The sequence below is a fragment of the Felis catus genome, chromosome A1, assembly GCF_018350175.1.
Source record: "Felis catus isolate Fca126 chromosome A1, F.catus_Fca126_mat1.0, whole genome shotgun sequence".
NCBI classification, from domain to species: Eukaryota; Metazoa; Chordata; class Mammalia; order Carnivora; family Felidae; genus Felis; species Felis catus.
The window spans coordinates 123,839,329-123,853,551 of NC_058368.1; the positions used below are offsets into that span (position 1 = coordinate 123,839,329).

At 36.8% G+C, this 14,223-nt stretch overlaps 1 protein-coding gene across 10 annotated transcripts in view; it reads right to left on the minus strand.

Annotated features, from left to right (window-relative positions):
* Positions 1-6,818: 6,818 nt before the first annotated feature.
* SLC38A9 (solute carrier family 38 member 9) overlaps positions 6,819-14,223 on the minus strand; it is an 84,115-nt gene continuing 76,710 nt past the window's right edge. For 9 of the 10 annotated variants that reach the window (XM_023256675.2, XM_003980967.5, XM_006927734.4 and 6 more), the window contains 3 exons: positions 13,727-13,875; positions 8,761-8,850; positions 6,819-7,601 (listed from right to left, as the gene is read on the minus strand). In XM_023256675.2, coding sequence (XP_023112443.1) covers positions 7,436-7,601; positions 8,761-8,850; positions 13,727-13,875 — 405 coding nt within the window. In that variant the 3' untranslated portion in view covers positions 6,819-7,435. Of the gene's footprint in view, positions 7,602-8,760; positions 8,851-13,664; positions 13,876-14,223 lie in introns of all 10 variants that reach the window. The other variant, XR_890395.4, reaches the window with a different exon arrangement.

Here is a 14,223-nt window from a genome sequence, read left to right on the forward strand (position 1 = left end):
TAAAACACTATTGTGGCTTCAGAGAGCAGCACAGTGGACCCCAGTGGAGGTGGGACTCACTTACACCAAACCTTGTCCCTCAGTGCCTGGCAACTGATTACTAGAGGAAGACTGACTGACCCAATGCAGCCAGATTCTACTCTAGACCAGTATAGTCACAAGCAACAACAGACAAAAATTGTTTTTCTTCTTTTTTCTTTCTTTCCTCCCTTTTTCTTTTGGAATCAGGCTCATAGTTTCTGATTTGTTTTTTGTCATTTCCTATGTATGTGTGTGTGTGTATATATATATATATACTCTTCTACTTTTTTTCTTCCTTTTCTTTCCTATCCCTTTCCTTGGAATGAGCCTTATAGTTTTTTGATTGTCTGTTTGGTTTTCTTTTCTCCCCTTTCCTTTTTCTCTTTTTATGAGATCAGGCTCCCCCCCACCACCATTTTTTTCCAGAGTCATTTCAACAAACAAATCAAAGCACACCTAGTTAAAGGTCTAAACACCACCACTGCAAGCAAGGAAGACCTCTGCAGAGGACTGACCAGAGGGACAGAGCAGCCAAAATACAATAACAGAGTGCATGCAGCATACAGCAGAAACACTTCCTGGAGTCCCAGGCCCTGGACAGTGTATGGCCCCTTTTTAATACAGTAGTACTCTCAGATGCAGAACACATAACATGCTTTTAAAACACGCAAAAGATAGAAACTTAGCCAAAATAACAAAGATGGAGGAATTCTCCCTAAAATAAAGGTCAAGAAGAAATCACAGCCAGAGAACTGCTCAAAAGAGGTATAAATATTATATCTGAATAAGAATTTGAAATAACAGTCCTAAGACTAATAGCTGGGATTAAAAAAGCACAGAAGACACCAGAGAAATACTTGCTGCAGAGATCAAAGACCTAAGAACTTGTCAGGATGAATTTAAAAATGCTATAACTGAGATGCAAAATAGATACAGTGACAACATAGAAGAAGCAGAGGCAAGAATAGGTGAAATAGAAGATAAAATTACAAAAAATAATGAAGCTGAAAAAAAAATGGGAAAGGAAACTACTAGATCATGAGGGGAGAATGATAGAACTAAGTGATTCCATGAAATGAAGCAATGTGCCTATCATATGAGTTCCAGAAGAAGAACGAGAAAAGGGGACAGAAGGTTTATTTGAACAAATTATATCTGAGAACTTCCCTAATCTGGAGAAGGCAACAGGCATCAAAGTCCAAAGGGACAGAGAACTCCCCTTAAAATCAACAAAAACACAACATAGCATAGTGAAACTTGCAAAATACAAAGATAAAGAGAGAATTATGAAAGCAGTGAGGGTCAAAAGGTCCTTAACCAAAAGGGTAGACATGTAAGGTTAGCAGCAGAGCTGTCCACTGAAACCTGACTGGCCAGAAGGGAGTGGCAGGAAATATTCAATGTGCTGAATAGGAAAAATATGCAGCCAAGATCCTTTATCCAGCGAGGCTGGTATTCAGAATAGAAGGAGAGATAAAGACTTTCATAGACAAAAACTAAAGGAGTTTGTAACGTCTAAGCCAGCCCTGCAAGAAATTCTAAGGGGGACTCTCTGAGTGGAAAGCAGCAAAGACTACAAGGACCGATAACATCATCAGAAACACAAAATCTTGGGGCACCTGGGTGGTGCAGTCGGTTAAGCGTCCGACCAGCCAGGTCACGATCTCGCGGTCTGTGAGTTCGAGCCCCGCATCAGGCTCTGGGCTGATGGCTCAGAGCCTGGAGCCTGTTTCCGATTCTGTGTCTCCCTCTCTCTCTGCCCCTCCCCCGTTCATGCTCTGTCTCTCTCTGTCCCAAAAATAAATAAACGTTGAAAAAAAGAAACACAAAATCTTCAGATAACACAATGGCACTAACTTCATATCTTTCAATAATCACTCTGAATGTAAATGGACTAAATGTTCCAATCAAAAGACATAGGGTATCAGAATAGATAAAAATATAAATCCATCAAAATGCTGCTTACAAAAAACTCATTTTAGACCTGAGGACACCTGCAGATTGAAAATGAGGGGATAGAGAACCATCTATCATGCTAATGGTTGCCAAAGAAAGCCAGAGTAGCCATACTTACATTAGACAAACTAGACTTTAAATTAAAAGCTGTAACAAGAGATGAAGAAGGGCATTATATCATAATTAAGAGGTCTATCCCTCAAGAAGAGCTTAAGAATTGCAAATATTTATGCCCTCAACTTGGAAGCACCCACATATATAAATCAATTAGTCACAAACATAAGTAAACTTAAGGATAATAATACCATTATTGTAGAAGACTTTAATATCCCACTTACAACAATGGACAGATCATCTAAGCAGAAAATCAACAAGGAAACAACAGCTCTCAAAGACAAACTGGAATAGATGGACTTAACAGATACATTCAGAACATTTCATACAGAATATACATTCTTCTCAAATACACATGGGACATTCTCCAGAATAAATCACATATTGGGTCACAAATCAGCCCTTAATAGCTACAAAAAGAATGAGATCATACCACACATATTTTTAGATCACAACACTATGAAACTTGAAATCAACCACAAGAAAAAATTTGGAAAGCCCTCAAATACATGGAGGTTAAAGAATATCCTACTAAAGAATGAATGAGTTAACCAGGAAATTACAGAAGAAATTAATGGAAGCAAATGAAAATAAAAAGACAAAAGTCCAGACCCTTTGGGATGCAGCAAATGTGATCCTAAGAGGAAAATACATTGCAATTCAGGCCTATCTCAAGAAAGTAAGAAAGGTTCCAAATACACAACCTAACTTTATACCTAAAGAAGCTAGAAAATGAGCAGCAAATAAGCCAGTAGAAGAAGGGAAATAATAAAGATTAAAGCAGAAATAAATGATATAGAATCCAAAAACTAACAAACAAACCAATAGAACAGACCAATGAATCTAAGAGCTGGTTTTTTGAAAGAATAAACAAAATTGATAAACCCCGGGCCACACTTCTCAAAAAGAAAAAAGGGAGGACCAAAATAGATAAAATCATAAATGAAAGAGGAGAGATCACAACAATGACCATACAAATACAAACAATTACAAGAGAATACTATGAAAAATTATATGCCAACAAACTGGACAATCTGGAAAAAATGGACAAATTCCTAGACACTCACACACTACTAAAACTTAAACAGAAAGAAAGAAAATTTGAGGGGTGCCTGGGTGACTCAGTGAGTTGGGCATCCGACTTCAGCTCAGGTCATGATCTTGCAGTTCATGGGTCCGAGCCCCACGTCGGGCTCTGTGCTGACAACTCCAAGCCTGGAGCCTGCTTCAAATTCCGTGTCTTCTTCTCTCTCTGCCTCTCCCCCACTCACGCTCTGTCTCTCTCTCTCTCTCAAAAATAAAACAAACATTTAAAAAAAAAAAATAAAGAAAATTTAAACAGGCCCATAACCAGCAAAGAAATTGAATCAGTTATCAAAAAAATCTCCCCACAAGTAAGAGTCCTGGGCCAGATAGATTCCCAGGGGAATTCTACCAGACATTTAAAGATGAGTTAAATACCTATGTTTCTCACACCTTTCCAAAAAAATAGAAATGGAAGGAAAACTTCCAAACTCATTCTCTGAAGCCAGCATTACCTTGATTCCAAACCAGACAAAGACCCCATTAAAAAGGAGAATTATAGGCTAAGATCCCTGATGAACATGGATGCAAAACTTCTCAACAATATACTAGCAAATCAAATTCAACAGTATATGAAAAGAATTATTCACCATTATCAAGTCGGATTTACTTCTGGGCTGTGGTACTGGTTCAACATTTGCAAATCAATAAACATGATACACCACATTAATAAAAGAAAGGATAAGAACCATATGATCCTGTCAATAGATGCAGAAAAAACATCTGACAAAATACAACATCCTTTCTTGATAAAAATCCTCAAGAAAGTAGGAATAGAAGGAACATACCTCAAGATCATATAGGCCATATATGAAAGACCCACTGCTAATATCATCCTCAGCAGGGAAAAACTGAGACCTTTTCCCCTATGGTCAGGAACATGACAGGGATGTCCACTCTCACCACTGTTATTCAACATAGTGTTGGAAGTCCTAGCCTTAGTAATCAGACAACAAAAAGAAGTAAAAGGCATCTAAACTGGCAAGGAAGAAGTCAAACTTTCATTCTTCAGAGATGACACAATACTCTACATGGAACACCTGAAAGACTCCACAAAAAAACTGCCAGAGTTTATATATGAATCCAGCAAAGTTGCAGGATATAAAATCAATATACAGAAATCAGTTGCATTTCTATACAACAATAATGGAGCAGAAGAGATATCAAGGAATCAATCCCATTTACAATTGCACCAAAACTCATAAGAAACCTAGGAAAAAACCCAGGTAAAAAGAGGTAAAAGATCTGTATGCTGAAAACTATAGAAAGCTTATGAAAGAAGTTGAAGAAGACACAAAGATATGGGAAAAAATTCCATGCTCATGAATTGGAAGACTATTGTTAAAATGTTGACACTACCTACAGCAATCTACACATTCATTGCAATCCCTATCAAAATAACACCAGCATTCTTCACAGAGCTAGAAAAACAATCCTAACATTTGTATGGAACCAGAAAAGACCCTGAATAGCCAAAGTCATGTTGAAAAAGAAAACCAAAGCTGGAGGCATAATTCCAGACTTTAAGCTGTATTACAAAGCTGAAATCATCAAGACAGTATGGTATTGGCACAAAAACAGACACAAAGATCAATGGAACACAATACAGAACCCAGAAATGGACCCACAAAGATATGGGCAACTAGTCTTTGACAAAGCAGGAAAGAGTATCCCATGGAAAAAAGACAGTCTCTTCAGCAAATGGTGCTGGGAGAACTGGACAGCGACATGCAGAAGAGTGAAACTGGACCACTTTCTTACACCATACAAAAAACAATTCTAAATGCGTGAAAGACCTAAATGTGAGATAGGAAACTATCAAAATCCTACAGGAGAAAACAGGCAGCAACCTCTTTGACCTAGGCTGCAGCAACTTCTTGATATGTCTCCAGAGGCGAGGGAAACAAAAGCAAAAATGGGTTATTGGGACCTCATCAAGATAAAAAGCCTCTGCACAGCAAAGGAAACAATCAACAAAACTAAAAGGCATGGACAGAAAGGAAGATATTTGCAAATGACATCTTGAATAAAGGATTAGTATCTGAAATCTATAAAGAACTTACCAACCTCAACACCCCCCCCCCAAAAAAAAAAAAAATACTCCAGCGAAGAAATGGGCAGAAGACATGAATAGGCACTTTTCCAAAGAAGATATCCAAATGGCTAACAGACACAGGAAAAGATACCCAACATCACTCATCATCAGGGAAATACAAATCAAAACCACAAAGAGATACCACCTTATACCAGTCAGTGTGACTAAAATTAACAACTCAGGACACAACAGGTGTTGGTGAGGATGTGGAGAAAAGGGAACCTCTGGCACTGTTGGTGGGAATGCAAACCTGTGCAGCCACTCTGGAAAACAGTATGGAGTTTCCTCAAAAAATTAAAAATAGAACTACCCTATGATCCATCAATTGCACTACAAGATATTTATCCAAAGGATACAAAAATGCTGATTTGAAGGAGCACATGTGCCCCAATGTTTACAGCAGCACTATCAATAGCCAAACTATGGAAACAGCCCAAATGTCCATTGACTGAAGAATAGAGGAAGATGATGTGGTACCTATATACAATGGAATACTACTCGGCTATGAAAAAGAATGAGATTTTTCCATTTGCAACAACATGGATGGAACTAGAGTATATTTTGCTAAGCAAAATAAGTCAGTCAGGGAAAGACAGATAACATATGATTCACTCCTATGTGAAATTTGAGAAACACAACAGATGAACATAGGGGAAGGGAAGAAAAAATAAGATAGAAACAGAGAGGGAGGCAAACCATAAGAGACTCCTAAATACAGAGAACAAACTGAGGGTGGCTGGAGGGGAGGTGGGTGGGAGGATGGGTTGAATGGGTGATGGGCATTAAGGAGGGCATTGTGGGGATGGGCAGTGAGTGTCGTATGTAAGAGATGAATTACTGGGCTCTGCTCCTGAAGACAAGACTACACTGTATGTTAACTAATTGAATTTTAAAAAAAGGAGGGGGCACCTGGGCGGCTCAGTGAGTTGAGCATTCGACTTTGGCTCAGGTCTGATCTCACCCTTTGTGAGTTTGAGCCCTGCATTGGGCTCTGTGCTGACAGCTCAGAGCCAGGAACCCACTTCAGATTCTGTGTCCTCCTATCTCTCTGACCCTTCCCCATTCACACTCTGTGTCTCTTTTTCTCAAAAAATAAATAAACATTAAAAATTAAAAAAAAAAAATTCGGACTCCCTAATCCTTTTCTCAGATTCAGGGATTTAACCTCTTCTCTGCCATTTAAGAAGTAAGCGGTGGAGTGGTTGGGGAACCAGTTCTTGGAAGTCTTACCTCAAACAGAATTAATCGTTTCCTGGATTAATCCCCAACACACTAGGAAGGAAGCCTCATTTTTCCAGTCCCTTCTCCATTTCCTTTCTCTCTTATAGGGACTCATGTACCTGACATTCTTTGCCAGGTTTCCTATATTCTTCCCCATTGGTCCTGTCATGACATCCTATGCAATGCTCAGAAATCCAAAAAGTAAGAATCCTCTTGTGTTGATGGAGACAACCATACTGGTTCCTATGCAAAATGTGGCTGGGGGAACTAGAATTCTGACCTAAGTCACTGGTACTAGATTAGAAACAAAAGGAGTCAGACAGCAATAAACTCTCCCAGTTCTTTTATTTTGTGTAAATTTCATGACCACAAAGCCTATACTGACATTCTTTCTCTCTTTTAAACAGAGATTAAGGATGCAGTTAAGAGTTCACTCTATTAACACTGATGCCATGGAAATTTCTTTTTAAAAATGAGGTATTTGGTTTACTGTCCCAAACAGTAAATGTTTGGACAAACTGCAGAAATGATCTAGCAAGTAATAAAATGAAAGTGAATATATTCAAACATGAAACAGAAATAGCATCTGGCAATAGTTGCTGTGACACCCTGAGAATCTTTACTGTAGTCAAAATAAACCTATGCACCTTAAAACTGTAAAAGCAAAAACCAGCGTGATTTTTCCTAAGGGCTTACGCTTCTACTCAGAAAAGACAGTGAGAATGAGGAGGTGGTGAATATGAAAAAAGATAAAGATCATTGCCCCCTTTTCCACTCTAATCAAAATTACTTATTAATGGACCTCCATTTCCCTTTTTTTCCCCCCAAATTATCTTAGGAAAACATTTAGAATTACAGCAATAACACCATTTACAAGTGAATTTATGTGGAATTGTTGTCAAAGTTGAAAATACCACAAAAGATCTTGAGAAAACATTGAGTATTTCACATAAAAAACTGAACAATCAAATTAGCCAGGCCCAAAATGATGATGAAAACGTGAAAGATTAATTTCGGCCATGTCAGACGGTCTTCTTGGTGGAGGGAAATTATATAGATGAGAGATGGGTATATGAATACAAAGGCCAGGCCGCATGCTGCTCCTGAATACCTGTGAAATAAAAACTTTGTGGATTAATATTAATCTTGCATTTTGTTTTTGCTGATTTATAATTAAGGTAAATATAGTACCATTTAAACCCTCTTTAATCTAATAAGGCAACAAAATTATTTTTGATTCAAGTGTTGCAGACATAATGCATGTCAGTTGAAAACATTTTACTTGCTAAGCTAATATAAAATATTATTTCCTGTTCATCTTTATAGCATCTGCTTGACAGAGTTTTTTATGCATCTCTCCAATCTCCATAGTTCTTCTACGTCTCCATGTTTGTGGCTGCTTCCTCAGAAACATCTGGAGACAGGCTTCCTATCTTTGATCTTTTATAAACTAATTATGCATTCTGAGTCTTTGAAGGACTGCTAGCATCTGCTTGAGAAGGAGAACAGATGAGTATCTCTGTGGTGTTCAGCATAATTATCAAAGATAGTAACAAAAATACCTCAACAAAAGACTGTCAGATCCGCACTTTCTTCTTCTTTACCCTATCCTTAGCTTAACAGAAACTTGAAAATCCATTATATTCAATAAGCATCAGGCCAATGCTCTCTCCTGATTCTTGGTACTTTCTTAGGTAAGGGTCTTCAAAAAAGTGACTCAGCCCTGCTTTCTATAGTCAAGGAAGAGAAATCAGCCCAGTATTCCATGAGAATTTGAGGTCACAACTTCACTCCCCATATATTCAACCCATCACAACATTTTTAGAGAAAATATATTAAGTAAAGAGCCATATGGGATCTAAACTCCCATCTCAACTCTTACTCTCTGACTGCAACTCATAGTGAAACACGTTCTTGAGTAGAAATGGATTTAAAAACTTAGAACACAGCCTTAACATACTAGAGATCTTCAGGTACTCCAAGGAGTTACAGATTTTATATAAATTTTTTTTTATCTTGTATAAAGAGAAAAAGGTATAAAAGAAAAAGAGAAGGGGAAAGATGCCCAAGGGATAATGGGGCTTCTAGAATCAGGAAGAAGCAGTGATGGAAGATCATGAGCACTTTGACAGCAGAGAACTACATTTGAATGCTACCAGTTTTAAATACAATAATTTCATATAATTAAATTAACAACAACAATATCAACAGGAAAACCATAAAAATAAAGGCCAATATATGAAGGGACAGAGTTTCCTTATAGGCTGTACCTTATGATTCCTCCTATGTTTGGGTAGAAACAGGCCATGATTACTCCAGCTCCCACAATAATTAGATTAAGAATCAGCACGTGGAAAATGCTAAAAGTTGAGGAGTTTGGAAGAAAAGATAAAAATAAAAACAGGCAAATTATAACCATTAATATGAGAATAAAATTCATTACTAATATTTTTAAAATGAAAATGTCTTAAACTTGACAATAAAGTCGCAGCAAAAATTGAAGGCAATGATAGTACTCAATGATAGTGACGGGACAGTGACCTTGCTCCTTTTGTATAAATATATGAATACGTTAAGTTTGTCAGAACAAACTAGTGTGTATCAGAGTTCACACCCTTTGGTCCATAATTGCATTTGGAATTTCTTAATAAACAAAAATATGAAAAAAGCCATTAACTTCAAGATATTTGTGGCAAAACCAGAAGTATCCTAGATATACAGCAAGGTAATAATTTACCTGATGGGATATATTAAAAAGTATTCAAAATAACTTATTATTGTTACCTAGATGGTAAAAAGTCATCTAGACAACTTGGAAAAAAGCTAGCTAGATTTTTACTACAGAAAATCTGAAAACATTTGAAAAGATATCAAAAGGAACTATACTAAAAAGGCAGTAATAATTGTGTTATGATTTGGGATTTGGAGTAATTTTGCCCCTTTTCTGTATTTAACAAACTTTCTATGTGTTTTTCTGTAAAGTATTTATTTACTTTAAGGGAAAAGGCAAAATGGGCAGGTTGTCATCCTTCAGGTCCAGTCACTTAAAGATATTCAGTGAATAGAAAATAATGAATAGAAAAATAATGTAGGGGTGCCTGGATTGCCCAGTTGGTTAAGCATCCAACTCTTGATTTTGGCTCAGGTCATGATCTCACAGTTCTTGAGTTCAAGCCCCACATCAGGTTTCTGCTAACAGCGTGGAGCCTGCTTGGGATTCTCTCTCTCCCTTTTTCTCTGTCCCTCCCATGCATGTGCTCTCTCTCAAAATAAATAAATAAACTTAAAGAAAAAGAAAAAGAATAAGAATGGGCATAAAATTTGATGCTCAAGAAATAACTCCATTTCCCAAAAAGTTGATTCTTAAAAGCCAAATTTATACCTTAAAGCAACCTTGTGAGCCCAGGTTATCAGAAGGTAATTAAAACCCGATAAAGATTATAGAGAATAAGGAAAAATATTTACACAAATAAGCAGTTAGTTCTACCTCCTCATGAATTACAAAGATATTCAGGCTTCCAGATCTTATTATTTATCTAGAAACTCCAACTTTAAAAATTGCTCCAGAGCTTTGAGACAATGGCTCTTTTGTTATTTCTGTGTTATAAAAGGAAACAACGTTGTGTATTTTCCAAAGAAGTGGTTCTGAGTGTAACCACAAACCCCAGGGAAGTTCCCAATACCTTTTCAGGAAGTCACTGAGGTAAAAATTAATTTCAAATCATAAAAGACATTACTTGCTTTGCAAAAGCAATTGTAGGTAAAACTGCTGGCCCCTTAGCATGGATAGACAGTTGCACCATTTTGTATTCTATACTGTATGCTTTATTGCAAAACACTCTCAAACAAATAGTCCTTCATAAAAAAGTAAAAGTTACTAGTTTTATTAACTTTCATGTTTTGGACACACACCTTTTTGCTATTCTGTGTCATTAAACAGGAAGTACATAATACAGCTTATCTGCTGCATGGTGAGGTATAATGGTTGTCTTGAGGAAAAGTACTTGTGCAACTGAGCTGGAGAGCAACCTAGCCCTTTTTTCCAACGAATGCTATTTTTATGTGAAAGGCAGACAAACTGCGGTTCTTCAGACTCGGATGTTAGACAGACATTTTCTTTTTCTTTTTTTTAATTTTTTTTTTTTTTTGACGTTTATTTAGAAACAGAGAGAGACAGAGCATGAACGGGGGAGGGTCAGAGAGAGAGGGAGACACGGAATCAGAAACAGGCTCCAGGCTCTGAGCGGTCAGCACAGAGCCTGACGCAGGGCTCGAACTCACAGACTGCGAGATCATGACCTGAGCTGAAGTTGGCCGCTTAACCGACTGAGCCACCCAGGCGCCCTGACAGACATTTTCTTAAAAACGAAAGCTTATCATCTTGTCACTTCAAGGAAAACATGTGTATGTGTTGTCAATGATAAAATTTGAGCTTTCAAGTAAAAATTAGAATTTTGGACAGCTTGTACTTGCCACCCTCAGTTTGACAGTTTTTCAATATTTAAAGAGGTTTATAATGAAATTGGTGGCAATATTACAAAAGTGGGTTTTGATATTATAAGGAAGTGTGTCAACATTTGGAAGATCTGCAGAAATCAGTGAAATGATATTTTCCAGGTGACTAAACATGATGTTACAAAAACATCACGGGTAAAGGATCCAAAGTGTAAGACAGACCAATGGGTTTTAATATACTGAATTTCTGATTTGACTAACTTATTGGAAACTACCACTTGTTAAAATTTGGCAAAGTATCAAAGAAGAATATCCACAATAGTCTGAAAAGGCTATTAAAAGACTGCTTTTCCAACAACATGTCTATGTGAGGGTAGATTTTCTTCATAGGTTTTAATGAAAACAACATATTTTAACAGACTGAATGCAGAAGATAGGAGAATCCAATTATCTTCTAGCAAATCAGAGTTTTGAAAATGTGGGGTGTCTTGCTGGCTTAGTTGGAAGAGCATGTGACTCTTGGTTTCAGGCTTGTGAATTCAAGCCGCATGTGGGGTGTAGAAATTACTTAAATAAATAAAACTTTAAAAAGTTTGGAAAATGTAAAATAAAAGTTTTTTGGGAAACAATTATTTTTCATAAATATGTTATTTTAAAACAAGTAATAGTTTTATATTATTGCTTTTTAAAAATATTTTATTTAATGCTTATTTACTTTTGGGGGGTGTAGAGGTAGAGAGAAGGAGACACAGAATCTGAAGCAGGCTCCAAGATCTGAGCTGTCAGCACAGAGCCCGACGTGGGGCTCAAATTCACGGAGTATGAGATCATAACCTGAGCCGAAGCTGGACGCTCAACCGACTGAATCACCCAGGCACCCTATTAATGTTTTTTAAATAAATTCATTAATATTCAAAAATTTTTCAGTTTTAATTTTTCATATGTTAAATATTGATAGATATAACTCACAAAAGGTAAATAAAGTTCCTGGGGGTTCTCAATAAACTTTAAGAGTATAAAGGAGGTACTGAGCTCAAAAAAGTATGCTCTGAATCATGCAGTCTGTAGAGGACTTGTAACTGCAGGATAAATGGTAGTGTGTTCCTGGTGGTAGAGAAAGAAATGCAATGTGAACATGAAAGGGAAATTTCAGACTATTTCCAAGAAGAAAAAACATTCTAATAGCCACCATTATGCAAAATAATGGCAGAAAACAGGAATAATTCATTTACCTAGAATTTTTTTCATCTATGTCTTCATTGTATTTGTTTTATTATGGTGAATGTAAATACAGCGCAGGGTATAAACACAATAGGAGTCTTGTATGTACTGAAGTCCAACCTTCAAGATGAGCAATGTTAGAACTGTAGCTGTTGCTACTATCAATGCTAGAGACCTGGTACCTCTGGACTTTTGCTTTCATAGATTTTTTATTTTTAAACAAACATATTTATATTAATTATTTAGTTAATGAGGGAAAATACTGCATTAGTTCACTTTGGAGAAGAACTGATGAAGACTTGTTTTAGCTGGTTACTGTAAATGTAATTACAAAATTTTTTGTATGAAAGTTTTCTTCATTTAAGACCATTTATTTCAAGTAAAATAGGTTCGGACTAGGTACTTTTTACGAGGATGAATCTATACTAAAACTTAATGTTAGCAGGAGTTAACCAGGAATCCAGCATGAAGTTTTAGGGAAACACTGAAGCAGTTTATGAAAATTTCTCTTGGATGAGGGTGATTAGCTTTGAACAGATTTTCAAAAGGACTCAAAACTGCTCTATCACCAATAAGAGACTGAAAACTATAGCAGTAGTTACAGGAACAAATAGGAATTTAAACTTGTTATATATCTCACCTTCACTTCTAAACAATTATGATTTATGTAAAAATGCATGAATGTTAGGGGCACCTGGTGGCTCAGTCGTTTGAGCATCCGACTTTAGCTCAGGTCATGATCTCACGGTTCATGCATGAGTTTGAGCCCTGTGTCGGATTCTGTGCTAACATCTCAGGGCCTGGAGGCTGCTTTGTATTCTGTGTCTCCCTCTCTCTCTGCCCCTCCCTGGCTCATGCTCCGTCTCTCTCTCTCTCTCTCTCTGTCTCAAGAATAAACATTAAAAAAAAATTTTTAATGCATGAATGTTAATAAATATATGAGTAAATATTAATAATCAATAACTAAAATAAGAGTTGCTTCTCATTAGCCATACATTGCCAATACAGGTACTATAACTATTAACTTCCTGGCAATGTGTAAATAAATTGGCAGCTAAAACGTAAGATAAACATAACTGATATCAGAGCTAATATAACTAAACTAGAGGGGATTATCTTTATTTATTTATTAAAACAATTTTTTTTTGATGTTTATTTATTTTTGAGAGAGACAGAGTGTGAGTGGGGGAAGGGCAGAGAGAGAGAGAGGGAGACACAGCATCAGAAGCAGGCTCCAGGCTCCGAGCTGTCAGCACAGAGCCTGATGTGGGGCTCGAACTCACAAACCTTGAGATCATGACCTGAGCTGAAGTCAGATGCTTAACCAACTGAGCCACCCAGGCGCCCCGAGGGGATTATCTTTAAATCAATCTGGACAAGGAAGTAGCTTCTAATTTTAAAGCTCTTCAGGGAAAAGAACACCAGTGACCTATCTTTAGTAACCATTTTCATTAGGCAAATTTTTATAGCAAAAGGATCAGTCACATTTTAAACTGACCTGTTTGCACAGTCATTTGTTGCTTGGCACATCTTGCTGGCCAACAGAAGAGGAGCCCTTACCTAGGATAAATGTCACCGAAGACATGGCCCAATAGCTGAACTCGAGCCAAATAGCCTAGGAGTGGGTATACAGTCATCATCTGGAACAGCAGGAATATCCTTGCAATGAAGGACAGGATGTCACTGCTAGGGAAGTTGTCTAAAAAATTCTAATCCAAGAAAGATAATGAAGTAATGTTAAAAATCAATTCAGTATATACAAATTTATATAATGGAATGTCTGTTTTTTTTGGAACATAGGTGCAACTCAAATTGTGGTTTGCTCATCCACAAACTGTTTACATTAACTATTATTCTTCAATGAACCAAGTACAGAAATTGAAATAAGTGTTTAGAAACTTTGATACAAATTTGACATTGCCGCATTTTTATTCAGTTTTACAAAAGTATCAGTCTTCAATTGATTTGACATTAAAACAAATGACAAAGAAACCTTCCCCTTCGCTCTGGATCACCTTGTATCATTACTATTTGCAGGCTATAACTAAAAGAAGGAT